This window comes from Rhinatrema bivittatum, chromosome 7 (assembly GCF_901001135.1).
Source record: "Rhinatrema bivittatum chromosome 7, aRhiBiv1.1, whole genome shotgun sequence".
In the NCBI taxonomy this organism is placed as follows: domain Eukaryota; kingdom Metazoa; phylum Chordata; class Amphibia; order Gymnophiona; family Rhinatrematidae; genus Rhinatrema; species Rhinatrema bivittatum.
The window spans coordinates 225,332,500-225,348,718 of record NC_042621.1 but is presented as its reverse complement, the minus strand read 5'-3'; the positions used below and the strand labels follow the sequence as shown (position 1 = coordinate 225,348,718).

The 16,219-nt window shown below is 45.1% G+C and overlaps 1 protein-coding gene across 11 annotated transcripts in view; it reads left to right on the top strand.

Annotated features, from left to right (window-relative positions):
* EXOC6 (exocyst complex component 6) overlaps nucleotides 1-16,219 on the top strand; it is a 734,347-nt gene that overhangs the window by 254,986 nt on the left and 463,142 nt on the right. For all 11 annotated transcript variants that reach the window (XM_029609912.1, XM_029609910.1, XM_029609905.1 and 8 more), the window contains one exon: nucleotides 6,239-6,443. In XM_029609912.1, coding sequence (XP_029465772.1) covers nucleotides 6,239-6,443 — 205 coding nt within the window. The remainder of the gene's footprint in view (nucleotides 1-6,238; nucleotides 6,444-16,219) is intronic.

Here is a 16,219-nt window from a genome sequence, read left to right as displayed (position 1 = left end):
TCACCAGCATGGAGGCAGGAGGCCAGGAGAAGACACAGCAGCATGGAGGCAGGTGTCCCAGGAGAAGACACAGCAGCATGGAGATAGTAGCAACATGAGCTGAGATGAGATGAAATAGCATCCTGAGCAGGAGATTAGACATGATGAGAAGAGGCAGCAGCTGGACCATGACTGGCGGGCACATCGAGGACTATGGAATACGGGCAGAACATTGACGAGGGCATTAGAGTTAGGCTGCTGGACCACAATGGCTGACAGTAGACCGTCCCTTCTGCGTGCTGACACAGGAACTCTGTAGTGAGGACGGGCCCAGCAGGCTTCTTCCATCTAGCTGGCTCAGGAACTCTGTAGGGAGGACAGGCCCAGCAGGCTTCTTCCATCTAGCTGGCACAGCAACTTTGTAGAGGGGCCTACCCATGATTGTTGGTACAACTTTTCTTATTTGGCATTCAAAGCCACAACCTTTGGTCCTTTATGGCCCCTTGCAATGTTGTGGTTTGTCACTTGGGGGAGGCCATGTTTTTTTGGGGGGCCTAATCCTCAGGCGTCTGTCAGCCTGGGGACTTCTGTAGGGTGTGGACTCCATTGGCGCTGGGGAAGACTGATGGCTGGTTGGGCATCCTTTGCAGGATCTGCATCAGCACGTTTGTCATAGTGTTGACTGCTGCTGCCAGCGTTGTTACATTCTGCATGTTTGCGGCAGTCTGATCTCGCAGAATATGGTTCTGCCTGTTGACAGCCTTGCTGAAGTGCACTAGCCCTTCCCGCATGTGTTGGAGGTGTACCCCATGCCTCCTTTCCAGCTGGTCCAGCTGCTCGTGCATGGTCTACTCTGTTGGTGGCGGGGATGTTGTTGGTGATAGTGGTGGTGCTGTGATGGTGGTGTGAAGTGCAAGAATTTGGGCCTCAAAATGTTGCTTCTGGGCGGCTCCTGGGGCGAGCTGGCTCGAGGTTGTGACGAGTCTATAGGCTCCCACTCAAGGCTCTGTTCCTTCTTGAAGCCTGAGAGGTTGAGGGGCACATTGAGTGGGCTGGGTAAACCCAGGTGTTGCAGCATTTACAATGGCATCTGAGTCTGTGTCTGTTGCTGCTCTTTCTCCTCCTCCTCCTCACTCACCTGGGTCTGGGTATCCATCAGGAAGGGCCTGTTCACAAAGGGTGCTGCGCTGCTGATCCCTCGGGCTTCCTGGCTGAGACTGGCTGCTTCGTGGGCAAGAACTGTGGAAACAAAACATAAGACATAAGTTCCAGTGGCAGCAAGTATCCTTTTTTCATTTGGCATCATAGGTGCACTTTGCTTCTTAGCATTATAAGCATCTTATGCCAAATGATATGTACACCTGTTGCTGCCTTCCCATTTACAGGTGAAGTGAACTTACCGGCTGCAGCTCATGTGGTGTCCAGCCGCTCAGCCATGCCCTCAAAGACAGCTAGTCTCAGCCTTTGGACGAGGCGCCCCTCCATGGGGGGTCAAGACGATGAGACAATAGGCTCCTCCTCTGGTCTGCCTTATATATTTATTTCTGGTCGTCACCTTGGCTTTCAGCTGCACCTTGATGTCCCAGTACCTGTGGGCCACCTGCTTCATGGTTCGTTAGACTCCACTCTTCCTGGAGATGCCCTGGGCTATGTTTCACCAGATCTGGCCCTTGGCTGCCTTTAAGAACTTGGCCGCCCGGTTGCTAAACAGCAAGGCATAATGCTCCAAGACGCCCCCAATGACCATCTCGTTATCCTGGACGCTGAAATTGATAGCCCTGAGATGAGGGCATCCTGCTGCCTGGCTTCCAGAGAGGTGTCTTCTCTTTTCTCACTCTCCCTTCTATTCCCCTCTCCCCTCCCTTTCTACCCCCCTCCTGCCCGTGCCCTGCCAACTCCCTTCTTCCTACCCTCTCTGTCTATCCCTAGCCAGATGTCCTCCCTCCACCCTCACCTGCCTATCCTCTTCCCCCTCTCACCTTCTATCTCTTCCCTCCTGTCTATCTCTACTCCTGTCCCTTCCCCTACCACTCCTGCCCTCAACTTCCCACATCCTCTCCTCCCTTCCCTTCCCCTCCTCTCCTCTCTCCCCATGCCTCACACTCCATCCTCCTCACCACAAACACCAGTCCACCACCACCACTCCTGCAGTCCTCCACCAGCACCCCTCCATTCCTCAGTCCTCCACCACCACTCCTGCACACCAAAAGATAGACAGACAAACAAACTGGACTAACAAACAAAAACTTTCACTCCAACAAAGAAGACAAAAGACCAAGGCAAAGGGAAACAGATGGCAACAGAAAATAAGACACTATAAAAAACTTCCAACTAGCCACCAACAACTACTACTTACCTCCTCTTTCCAAACTCCTGACACACTCTCAAAGTGGCAGCTGCAGGAAGCCAGGATATATAAACAAAAGGAAACGTACCATGCACTGATTTACGCTAGCTGCATAAAATGATGCGGCACGTGCTGATACAATGCCTGTGCGTTATTTTTTTTTTTGTAATACAATTTTTATTGAGTGATCCTCCGACACAATATGAAACTTTGCCGATAACAGACAAGCAAACATAATACAGCAAACGATATTGATGACACAAATCACAGAACCATGAGGAAACACTCCTCAATTTTCTCTAAAGCCACCCTAGAGAATACTCATGTCGCCAACAAACTAGGAGAGGCTGCACTCTGATACCTCCCCCAGTCTGACATATTGAACAACTATAGCGGGCTAGCTCTGCTTAAACAAGAAGGAACAGAAGTCCAGTATGCTTATCCCCAAACCCTCACCCTCTCCAAACCTCCCCGTCCCGCTTCTCCCCCTTTACCCCCCCTCCCCCCCCCCTTCCCCTACCCAAGGCCTGGCTGACAAACCAGTTGAGACATCCATGTATACTAGAGTCCAATCATAACATTGAAGGCATGGGTCTATCACTAACCCAAAAAACAAAAAAAGAAGAACAAACAAACATCAGGCATTGAGGATCAAGCTGCGAGCCCCTGTGCGTTATTTACCTATGCGATGCAGCAGGCTGAAAATTTGCGGGTGCTATTTTCACTATATTTATAGCAGTGTTTAAAATAAGGGAATCCAGACAAGGTGGGAGTCAGATTAGTTAGATATTGTAAAGTTGGCTGAATCGTGGAATTATCAACCTAAAAAGCCATGCAGGTATGGAAGGAAATTGAGTTTTTTACAGGGAAAAATTAATTTTTAAAACGAGTATATGAATTACACTTAGGAAATTTCTGAGACCAGAAACTGCATTATTTAAAAAAATAGAAGTTGTAGTCTGGACTTATTTAAAAAAAAAAAAAAAAAAACCTGAATAAGGGAAGTCAGGGTAAGAAAGTTTTTGTCCATCGGAGGAGACAAAAGCAGAACACAAATAATCAATCCTTTGGTTTACACAACAGTTAAATAGAAAAAGCAAATAGAAAGCCACCTTTTAAAAGAAAGGGACCCTTATCTGAAATGTATCTGTGAAAGCTTGAGTCTATTGTAATCTACAGTTTCTAAAGTCCTAGGCAATAGAAAAAAAAGTGAGAAAATTTAGCTTGCTATTGTAAATATTTGCTATGAAACTTATTGTGTGTAACCTAAATAAATATTTGCTAGCAAAGAATATTAATGCTTTAAATAAAATTGTTTATCTAATTCCACTCAAAAGGCGAGTCAAGTCCTTAATCCCTGCTTCCCCTAGGAGACTTTACTGGGTGGGTTATGGACCTCTTTCCTTGGTGGGAAACCCAGTAGGGTGGAGGGTATCAGAATGTGCACTTTGAGACAACACCTGAAGATGTTGTTGCCTCAAGATCACAACTACATTCTATAGTCCTCAGCCACAAAGTTGGGAGAGATCTTTTCCACAAAGGGTGCAGTTTAGAAAGATTGGGATTCTCAATAGTTGTTTTTTTGGATCAGAGTGTAATTGAACTACTTGCTTCAGCTTCATTTTAAAGCCCATGGGGACAGCCTTAAAAATCTAAATATGAATATCATAGGGATAGGGGATTTATAATTGAGACATTTAAATACCTCCAAGGTATCAATGCACAAGAAGTGGGTCTCTTTCATTGGAATGGAGGTCATAGGTTGAGGTTGAAAGAGGGTAGACTCATGAGTATTTTAAGGAAGTATTTCTTTATAGAAGGAAAGGTGGATGCATGGAACAGCCTTCCAGTGGAGGTAGTGGAGACGAGGACAGTATCTGAATTCAAGAAAGCATGGGACAAGCACAGGGGATCTCTGAAGGAGTGGTAGGGATTATATAGATGGGCAGTCTAGATAGGCCATATAGTATTTTCTGCCCTTATTTTTTATCAGTTTAATTATTTTTAGATTATAAGGATAGCAGTGGTTTTCCCAGTGACAGTGGGTTGAAATCTTGCTGCTAGGCCAGGATTGTATTGTAGTAATACATATTTTATTATATATTATTTATTATGCATTTTGACTGGATTAATTAGTATATACAATGTTTTTGTATTTTGTTTTTAATGATGCATTTTGTGCTGTTTGCAAACCACATTGGATGGTCCTTTGGTGGATTAGAAGCTGCAGTATATAAAAGCTTTGATTAGATTAGATAATTTTTTTTTTAAAATAATTAGAAAGATTGAGGCCAAAATTCATTAGGCCGTTTAGTGACAAGTTATCCGGCTAAAGTGAGCCAGATGACTTGTCTTGTATGTTCAGTTGGATAAACGTCCTGCTGAATATACTTTCTTAAAGTTATCTAGCTACATGTAGCTGGCTAACTATAAAACATAAATGGCTCAGTTAGGTGGTTAAAGTATCTGGCCTTGGTTGGTCAGATATCTTCAATGGTAAATTTAAGCTTCCAGTGCCGCTTATCAGAAGCAATACGGGAGCTGCCAGGAGTGGGTGAATAAATACTTTTGCTTCCGGCAAGGATAGGTTTTGGCCATCAGGGGAATGGGGTGGAGGACTGGAGGGAGAGGGGTGAGCCTGTTTTTGTGTGTTGCTGTTGGGGGAGAGGATGAAAGTCCAGGGCAGGACAGATTGGAAAATTTTTATTCAAACCAGAGAAAGGTTGCCATAGGGGTGGGGTGGGGTGGGGGGGAGAGGATTTGGTCATGTTTTGGGGCTGAGGGGCACTGGGCCCAACAGGGCTGTTTATATATAAGTGGGGAAGGCTCACATTCGGGGCCATGGGCCCATTGATGTTTTTTTTTTTTTGTGACATTGACAGTGCTATTTATCCGGATATCTTTGAAGATATCCGGTTAAATAGAAACTTACACAAGGCCTGATAACTGTAAGCAACCTCTGAAACAGGTCTAAAGGTATTCAGCTGACATAGCCGGATATACTCTATATTTAGCTATGTTAACCAGATAATTCAATCCCTCCCTGGAATGCCCTTATTTTGTTTATAAGGCTAAGTTATAGATGAATAACTACTTATCTGGCTATAATTTAATCAGATAAATGGCTGAATATGCTAGTTTTGGCATTTAGACAGATAATCTTTAAGTTATCCGTTTTAAACGGCTTTTGAATATCTACTTCATTATAAGAAGAAAACAATGGAATGGCATTTACATTATATGAAATTAATAGCTCTAAAGAGTGATGATGCTTGCTTTTTTAATTTGTCACTGTGAGGTTTTTTAATGTATCTTGATACTGATTTTCCTTTATTGGAAAGATAAGTGCACAATTAAATATGTCTGTGATGTGAAAATGCTAAATTATAGAAAATGTAGTTTTTTGAAGGGTGTTTTCCCTTTCTATATCTTTAAAAATAACTCTTTGAAATATTAACTAGGAAAATTGAATCTTTTACTGACTGGGCTTCTGGAAAATGATCTGCATTATTTCTTAATGCAAGTCCATAAATAGATATACTGTATACAAGCATGCCTTCTGTTTGCTGGCTGAGATGTTCAGCACTAATATAAAAAAAAGTTAGCTTTGAATTGTATATACAGTATATTATATAGCACCTGGCTCTTTCAACAACCATTTTCTTAATTCTAATCATAGACATCATACATTTTGTTTTATGATTTTATAAATACTTTTGTTGTACTTTTATTGTGATTTACATGTTTTAGTATGAATTTTAGGTATTTTATGATTATAATATTGTATTCTATTTGTGTTTTAATTGTGTATTTGACTTATGCTGTAAACTGATGTGATGTTTCCTATGAACGTTGGTATATAAAAACAAATAAATAAATAACGCATCATTTTTTGCTTTCTTTTTTTCCCAGATACTATTCTGCTCTAAAAACTATGGACCAACTAGAAAATATTTACCTTCCCAAGGTTGGCCAATATCGTTTTTGCCAGATAATGGTAGAGAATCTCCCTAAATTGCGAGAAGAGATAAAGGAAATATCCATGTCAGATCTCAAGGACTTTTTAGAGAGTATTCGAAAGCATTCAGACAGAATAGGAGAAACTGCAATGAAACAGGTGAGAGCAAATACAGACTTAATTTTCAGTCCTTTTACTAGATATAAGGTGTCTCCTCCTATGCCTTATGTCATAAAATTTTAAAATAGAGCTGTGAATAAATATTTAAAAAATGCTGTCCCATACCAGCTAAGAGATCCAGAAGGGTTCCAGTGGCTTTCATTCAGCATTGTGTACCACAGTTTGCATCTTCTGCAAGTTGCTTGTGGTGCAGAGGGGCTGAATGTTGGAAGAGAGAGAAGAAGAAAACAAATTGCTAGGAAGGTCAGACAATAAAAAGCACTGACTGAGAGCTGCTGGTACCCTGATAAGGATCATTAGCTGATACATATCATGCATATTAGAATGAGTAAAAAAAGAAATAAAGTGACTACGGGGTAATTTCAAACTGCCAGCATTGGAACAAAGATCACACATACTTTTTACCCATGGATTTTCCACCAGTTTTCATAGCTAATGTATGCATATACTTTTGCTCTGAAATTTGCTGCGTTTAAAAATACTTGCATCTACTCTTTCTGCAAGTAGATATTTGCTGGAAGAGTATGCATGGAGATTTGAAAATGTCATGAATGTGTGTCCTTTTCCTCCCTCAAGGTAAAAATAAACACCATGTTCAATGTGGCGAATAACACGTGGACTTCTAGCCACATTGAAGGAAGGCAGTTTTCAGACAAGCAATGAATGCAGGTAGAACTTTTTACCTGCTTAAATTGTTTTAAAAATTGCCCTCTTTACTTATGTGCAGTGCTGACAAAAGCACAGGTAAGATGTGGTTTGAAAAATATCTTAGCCTCTGGGATCATAGACATACATAGAAACATAGAAATGATGGCAGAAAAGGACCAAACGGTCCATCCAATCTGCCCAGCAAGCTTATGGAGCATCAAAAGTATCAGGGTTATTGGTTAAGGGTAGTAACCGCCATACCAGCAAGTTACCCCCATGCACTTTTTTCTTCATTTCATCCTTTAGTCCTTAGGGATCCACAGTGTTTATCCTATGCCCCTTTGAAATCTTTCACTGTTTTTGTCTTCACCACCTCCGGAAGGGCATTCAAGGAATCCACCGCCCTGTCCGTGAAGAAATATTTCCTGATGTTGGTTCTGAGTCTTCCTCCCTGGAGTTTCATTTTGTGACCCCTAGTTCTACTAATTTCTTTCAAATGGAGATGGTTTGTTGATTGTGCATCATTAAAACCTTTCAGGTATCTGAAGGTCTGTATCATATCTCCCCTGCACCTCCTCTCTTCCAGGGTATAGATATATAGGTCTTTCAACCTCTCCTCATAAGTCATTTGATGGAGACCCCCACCCCCACCACCACCATTTTTGTTGCTCTTCTCTGGACCGCCTCCATCCTGTCAATGTCCCTTTTGAGATACGGTCTTTGGAACTGAACACTTGTACAAGGGCATTATCACCTCCTTTTTCTTAGTCGTTATTCCTTTCTCTATGCAGCCCAGCATTCTTCTGGCTTTAGCTGTCACCTTGTCACATTGCTTTGCTGTCTTCAGATCACTAGACACTATCACTCTAAAGTCCCTCTCGTGCTCCGTGCACAGCAGCCCTTCGCCCCCCATCACATAGAGCTTTTTGGATTACCACACCCCAGATGCATGACTCTGCACTTCTTGGCATTGAATCCCAGCTGCCATATCTTCAACCACTGTTCAAGCTTCTTCAAATCACGTCTCATTCTCTCTACTACTTCCGGCGTGTCCACTCTGTTGCAGATCTTAGTATCATTTGCAAATAGACAAACTTTACCTTCTATCCCTTCTGCAATGTCGCTCACAAAGATATTGAAAAGAACCAGTCCCAACACCAATCCTTGTGGCACACTGCTTAACACTGTTCTCTCTTCAGAGTAGGTTCCATTTACCATCACACGCTGCCTTCTATCCATCAACCAGTTTGTAATCCACTCCAACATCTTGGCGCTCACTCCCAAGCTTCTCATTTTATTCATAAGCCTCTTGTGTGAGACTATATCAAAAGCTTTGCTGAAATACAAATAGATCATATCAAGCTCTCTTCCTTGATCCAATTCTTTAGTCACCCAATCAAAAAATCAATCAGGTTTGTCTGACAGGACCTTCCCCTGGTGAATCCATGTTGCCTCGGGTCGAGCAACCCACTGGATTGTAGATAGTTCACTATCCTTTCTTTCAGCAGGATATCCATTAATTTTCCCACCACTGAGGTGTGAGACTAACCGGCCTGTAGTTTCCAGCCTCCTCTCTGCTCCCACTCTTGTGAAGCAGGACCACCACTGCTCTTCTCCAATCTTGTCGCACCACTCCTGTTTCCAGAGATCTATTGCACAGGTACTTCAGCGGACCCGCTAGCACATCTCTGAGCTCCTTCAGTATCCTGGGATGTACCTCATCTTGGTCCCATGTCTTTGTCCATTTTCAGTTTTCCTAGTTCTTCCCATACATTCTCTTCTGTAAATGGATTTTCGTCTAATCCTCCCCCAACCAGTCTTGTCAACTAGCGTTAGGCCTTCTCCATGGTCTTCTTTAGTGAACACCGAACTAAAGTAATTGTTTAATATTTCATCCATTTCTTTGTTGCTCTCCCCCCATTGATCTTTGTCTCCTTTTAATTTCACTATACCACTTTGGACCTTTTTCGTTTCTCTGATATATCTGAAAAATGTTTTGTCACCTTGCTTTACCTCTTTGGCAATCCTTTCTTCCGCCTGATTTTTTTGCTTTCTTGATTTCTTTCTTCATCTCCCTCAGTTTCACCAGATATTCTTCGCTGTGTTCTTCTTTTTGGAATTCTTTATATTTCTTGAATGCTGTTGTTTTTACTTTTATTTTATCAGCTACCTCCTTTGAAAACCAGATTGGTTTCTTATTTCTCTTACTTTTGTTTAAGTTTCTAGCATATAGATTTGTTGCTCCTTTTATTTTGGCCCACTGTTGTTCCACCTCTCTCATTTTCTCCCAGTCTTCTAGTTCTGCTTTCAGGTACTTCCCCATTTCAACAAAGTCTGTAGTTTTGAAATTTAAAACTCAGGTCTTCCTGTGACTTCTCTGTATCTTATTTGTTATATCAAATCATACCGTTTGATGATCACTAGTGCTGAGGTGGGCATCCACCTGGACATTAGAGACATTATATCCCCATTGTGAGCACTAGGTCGAGTATAAATCCCTCCCTCTGTGGAAGTGGGGGGTTGATGCTTAGGCTGCTGTAAAGTTGGGGAAATTAGGTGACTATTTGTCACATTTCTTGTTCTACCAGAGCCCACTGTATACCATTTTTTCCTGTGTTTCTGTACTCTCTGAGTGAGATGTGTGAGATATTTTGGATGGTTCATGGATCAAAGTAGTAGAGAAGAAAACAAAACTAACAATATAGGGCCTGTGTTCTATAGCTTAGCATGCATATTAAGCCTGTTTCAGACAAATCAATCTCACTCTGCAAAAATAATATACTCCTATTGTTATTTCAAAAAAGTATACTTTGCATGAAACAGACCTCATAAACAAGGGCACCAACCCTGCACCGTGCTCTCCTGGTGTCTTATTTGCTCATATATAAATATGTAGTGCCATACTCTCACCCCAGTAATCCACCCCTCCCCCGCCTCCCCTCTTCATCTTCCCCCCTCCTTTTTAGTTACCTGCTCGCCCTCCCCTGCCTTCCTCTAGTACCCCCCTATTTTTTCGCATTTACTCCCCCTTCTCCCTGCCCCCCCTTTTTTTTTCCTTCTCCCCTCCGAATTGTAGATGATGCTATTTTTAGCACCCTCTGCTACATAACCTCTCTTTATATATATGTTTTCCTTGTATATAATCCTCGGCATTTTAGCCTTGTGTATCAGCCTTGTTTATAACCCTCCTTGTTATACAATCACTGTATAAATTCCTCTGTATTATGAATCCTATGTACTATGAAACCACTAGACCCTTTCACCCTCTACCCCTATCTGGTATCCCTCTTATCTCTACCTTTCTCTGTCTCCTTCCACCTTCTAGTTTTATTGTAACTGTGCTTTCTGCTTCTGTGTTAAGTAACCCGAGTTCTATGTAAACCAATGTGATATGTTTTATGAATGTCAGTATAGAAAAGTTCTAAATAAATAAATAAATATGGTTTATAAAAATTGGTCTGGATAGGATGTAAGTTCTGCAGGATCCTGACTATATTTTTGTAAGACAATTTAGGGGAGATCACGTGATGCAGTGAAGGGAGCATACATCCCTCTCCCTTCTCGGAGCCCTCCATCCTGCGTGTAGCCCCATCCGCTACCAATTAAGTTGCTGAGGCCGGTTTGCTACCTCCAGTCCTGCTTGTGGATACTACTTGGACCCTCCGGCGAGATGAGATGACATCCCGTTTGCAAAAAAGTAAGGAAAAAGACAAAGACAAGGCCCGGCCTACTGATCAGCACGCCAATGCTGGCGAACGGGCCCCTGAGCCTCTGTAGATGGCGGCTTTGGCCGCAATTAAGGTGGTGATGCAGGAATCAATTCGGCCCGAGCTCCTTATAATTTCTTCTAAGCTGTTGGAGCTTTCAGCCTCTCTTTCCACATTTGAAACGTGTTTTACTGACGCAGAGCAGCACATTTCAGATTTACAAGATGGCCAGGTTCACGTCATGGTGCTCTTCTCAATCCCTTGACCCCTTTACCTGTCCAATCATGAAGTTTCTGGACTATCTCTGGCACTTGTCAGAGTCACTTCTAAAAACTTCCTCCATCAGGATGCATGTCAGTGCAGTAGCCACCTTCCATAAAGGTGTTGGGGATGTTCCCATATCAGAACAAACCCTTGTAACATGTTTTTTGAAGGGCTTGCTTCACCTCAAGCCTCTTCTGCGTCCTCCGGCCCCTTCTTGGGACCTCAACCTAGTTTTGTGTCGGCTCATGAAACCACCATTCGAGCCTCTTCAATCCTGTGACCTTCGATATCTCACATGGAAAGTGATTTTCCTTTTGGCAATCACTTCCGCTCGCAGAGTTAGTGAATTACAGGCTCTAGTTACCTATCTTCCTTAAACTAAACTTCTGCAGGACCGGGCAGTACTCTGCACTCACCCTAAATTCTTACCTAAGGTAGTTTCGGAGTTTCATCTCAATCAATCCATTGTACTACCTACCTTTTTTCCCAGGCCCCATTCCAATCCAGGAGAGCAGGTTCTGCATACCCTTGACTGCAAACAGGCTCTAGTGTTCTACCTAGACCATACTGCTGCCCACAGAAAAAGCACTCAACTGTTTGTCTCTTTCTCACAGGACAAGCAGGGTGGTAGTCCTCACATATGGGTGACATCATCAGGATGGAGCCCAATCACGGAACCCTTTTGTCAAAGTTTTTAGAATTTTGACTGGCTCCTACTGGGCATGCCCAGCATGGCACTAACCCTGCAGCCAGCAGGGGTCCCCCTTTAGTCTTCTTTTTTCCGCTCAGCAGTAGCCTCGTGGTTTAGGAGCTCTGAAGAGATTCCTGACAGGAATTTTCCTTACGGAATTACCTACAGTTAAATTGCCTCACAGGGGTCCCTCCTCTAACTTTTTTCTAGCCGCGGTACTCCGGTAAGTTTTTTGACCGTTTTCCATCGATTACCGTCGAGTTTGGCCCTTGTGGCCCACTGGCCATCGACCGCATTGCGGCTCAAATTTTTCTATGGCCATGGCGTCGGGGTTCCATCGGTGCCCGGACTGTACTCGCACCATGTCTATCACAGACCCCCATGGAGTCTGTGTAATGTGTTTAGGCCGTAAGGATGATGTCCTGACTTGCACTAAATGTGCTCTCATGACACCTAAGGGTCGCAAGGCCAGAATGGAGAAGATGGAACTCCTCTTCCGTGCTCAGACCCCGACACCGTCCATCGCATTGACGTCTTCGGAACTGGCACCGTCGACTTCGCGCCAGCATCGACCACCGACCGGTGACCGACCACCATCGATGTCTTCATGGCCGTCGACACCCTCTACTGCCCCACAAGATAGAGGGGATCGCAGGGAAAAACATCGCCATAGACATCGTAAGACTCGGACCGTCGAGGTAGCGAAATCATCGACCTTGCCACCGACCGAGCCACCTTCGAAGAAGCCCCGTCCAGGAAAGGCACCGACCCTTCCTGCGACTGGGTCATCGAGGCCACCCTCATCCGTTTGGGGTTTGGGAGTCACGATTCCGCCTGTAAAGGTGGTCCCTCCGACTGTGCCTCTGCCTCCCTCTTCTGCTCCGGAGCCTGAGCTGCTTGCTCCAGGTTTCCAAGAAGAACTGGACCGGCTGGTTCAGGAGGCCATCGACAAGGCGATGCAACGTCTCAAGGTTCCTCTGGCACAGACACCAGCACCGACTGTGGAACCAGTCAACGACCCGATTCCCGCAGCGCTGGCACCGCACTATCCCGGATGGAGGCGCTGATAGCCGCCCTTCCACCGATGGATCCCGGGTCTCCAATGGCTCCGGTGCCCTCCCCGTTGACAGCTTCATCGGGAGGAGAAACACCGTTCCGCATTCCTCCATCGGGAGTTTTGCCTCAGCCATCGATGCCAATTTGTTCCTCGCCACCGATTCAGCCATCGGTGCTGATACGTCCATCGGCGCCATCGATGCCTTCGATGCCGGCGCCGATACCTTCCATGCCATCATCGGTGCTCCCGTGGATTCTTTCGATTTTCTCGGAGCCTCGCCCAGAGCCTTCAGGTATTCAACCTCCTTCTCGTCCTACAGGTCAGTCTGCTGATCCTTATGATACTTGGGGTGATGATACTTCAACAGACACCGATGACTTACCTTCACCACCTTCTCCCACTGAAAGTAGAAAGCGTTCTCCTCCAGAGGACCTCTCTTTCATAAATTTTGTGAAGGAAATGTCTGAGTTGGTTCCTTTTCAACTTCAGACGGAACAGGATGACAGGCACCAGATGATGGAGTTACTCCAATTCCTGGATGTCCCCAAGGTGATTACATCTATTCCCATTCACCAAGTTCTTCTGGATCTCCTCAAAAAGAACTGGGAAAACCCTGGATCAATTGCTCCAGTACACAGAAAGGCTGACACTACTTACTTAGTGCAATCAGCCCCAGGTTTTCAAATATCCCAGCTCGACCACCATTCAGTTGTAGCAGAGTCGGCTCAAAAGAGGGCAAAAAGGTTGAAACCTCACTCATCTACCCCACCTGCTAAGGAACAAATGTTCCTAGACAACATTGGTCGAAGAGTGTTCCAAGGGGCCATGCTCATCTCCCGAATTGCTGCTTACCAGCTTTATATGACCCAATATAATAGGGTCATCTTCAAGCAGATACAGGACCTTTCTGAGTCCCTCCCTGAACAATTCCAAGACCAGCTACAAACCCTTGTCAACAAAGGATTTGAGGCGGGAAAACATGAGATTCGAACATCTTAGGACATATTTGACACCTCTACTAGAGTGTCTGCAGCTGCCATTTCGGCAAGACGGTGGGCCTGGCTCAAATCTTCTGACCTTCGCCCAGAAGTACAAGACCGGCTTTCTAACCTACCATGTGTAGGAGACAATCTGTTTGGTGAACAGATCCAACGAATGGTGGCTGAATTAAAAGACCATCATGAGACCTTAAACAGCTCTCCTCAATGCCTTCAGACTTCTCCTTAAGACAGCCCTTCAGGAAGGACTCTAAGAAGTCGTTCCACTGGCCAAGGAAGGCCTATCCACCACCAGCAAGGTCCCGTATTACGAGACCTTATCAAAAGCCTCAGCCTCGCCAAGCCCGAAAGCAAAAGCCACAAGCAGCTCCCCAGCCAGGACCTGCTTCCGGTTTTTGACTTCTGCTTGGAGAGCAGCAGCCAGATTCCTCCGCCAAGCATACCAGTGGGAGGTCGACTGTGCCACTTTCACAACATGTGGCAGTCAATCACAACCAACCAATGGGTACTGGCAACCATTGCTCAGGGTTACCACCTGAACTTTCTTGCCTTGCCACCGTACTCTCCATTCTTGTGGATCAAGAGGTCTCCCTCCTTCTCCAGTCAAGAGCAATAGAACCCATTCCGCATTCGCAGCAAGACCTAGGGTTCTATTCCCGGTACTTTCTGATCCCCAAAATTCAGGAGGAGTACATCCAATTCTGGACCTACGTGCTCTCAACAAGTACCTCCAGTGGGAAAAGTTCAAGATGGTAACCTTAGGATTGCTTCTACCTCTTCTACGAAGAGGAGACTGGCTCTGCTCTCTGGACCTCCAGGACGCATACACACACATTGTGATAAATCCATCCCATCGCAAGTACCTGAGGTTTTTAGTAGGCCCCAAGCACTATCAATACCGAGTGCTCCCGTTCGGCCTAGCATCTGCACCACGAGTATTTACCAAATGACTCGTGGTTGTCGCAGCTTTCCTCAGGAAAGCAGGTGTTCACGTCTACCCCTATCTAGACGCCTGGTTAATCAGGGCTCCAACCCAGCAAGCTGCTCGGTCGACCCTCGACTTGACTCTACGTACTCTAATTTCTCTAGGATTTCTCGTCAATTACAAAAAATCCTTTTTAGTCCCATCTCAAACCTTGTCGTTCATTGGGGCAGTCTTGAACACCTTGCAGGCAAAAGCCTTTCTGCCGCAACAACGAGCGCTGACACTCATATCTCTAGCTTACCAGTTGCAGGCTTAGCAAACAGCAACAGCTCGCCAATTCCTTGTCCTTCTGGGACACATGGCGTCCTCAGTCCATGTTATTCCAATGGCCCCGCCTGGCCATGAGACTCATGCATTGGACCCTGAGGTCACAATGGATTCAAGTTGTTCAGCCTCTGTCGACCATTGTCCACATCACCAACCCACTCCGTCTGTCTCTGGCCTGGTGGCAAGATCAGTTTAAACTCCTCCGGGGACTGCCCTTTCAATTACCAGATGCTCAAGTCATTCTCACCACTGATGCTTCCAACCTCGGGTGGGGAGCCCACATGGACGATTTGCAGACACAAGGGTCTTGGTCTCCAGAGGAAGCCAAACACCAAATAAATTTCCTGGAGCTTCGAGCAATGCAATATGCTCTCAGGGCTTTTCAGGATCGCCTATCAAATCACGTCATCCTGATTCAGATGGACAGATGGACAACCAGGTGACCATGTGGTACATCAACAAGCAAGGAGGCACAGGCTCCTTCCTTCTGTGTAAGGAAGCTGCGCAGATTTGGGCGGAAGCTCTATCCCACTTGATGTACCTCAGGGCCACCTACTTGCTGGGAGTGGACAATGTACTGGCAGACAAGCTAAGCCGAGTCTTCCAACCACACGAGTGGTCTCTCAACCCCTCGGTAGCGGCCTCAATCTTCCAACAATGGGGATATCCTCAGACAGATCTCTTTGCGTCCCTTCAGAACCACAAAGTGGACAAATACTGCTCTCTTATTCGCAGCAAAGGCTCTCAGCCCAGAGATGCATTCTCCCTCTCGTGGGCAACTGGTCTACTCTATGCATTCCCTCCACTTCCTCTTCTCTCGAAGATCTTAGTGAAGCTACGTCAGGACAAGGGAACCATGATCCTGATAGCACCTCACTGGCCACGCCAAGTGTGGTTTCCCATACTCCAGGATCTTTCCATCCGCAGGCACATTCCCTTGGGAAAGGACCCGCTCCTGATAACTCAGAACAACGGGTGCCTGCGCCATCCCAATCTTCAGGCCTTGTCTCTGACGGCATGGATGTTGAAAGGTTAATCCTTCAACCTCTTAACCTTTCCAATCCAGTTTCCCGTGTCTTGATTGCTTCACAGAAGCCTTCCACGAGAAAATCTTACTCCTATAAATGGAAAAGGTACA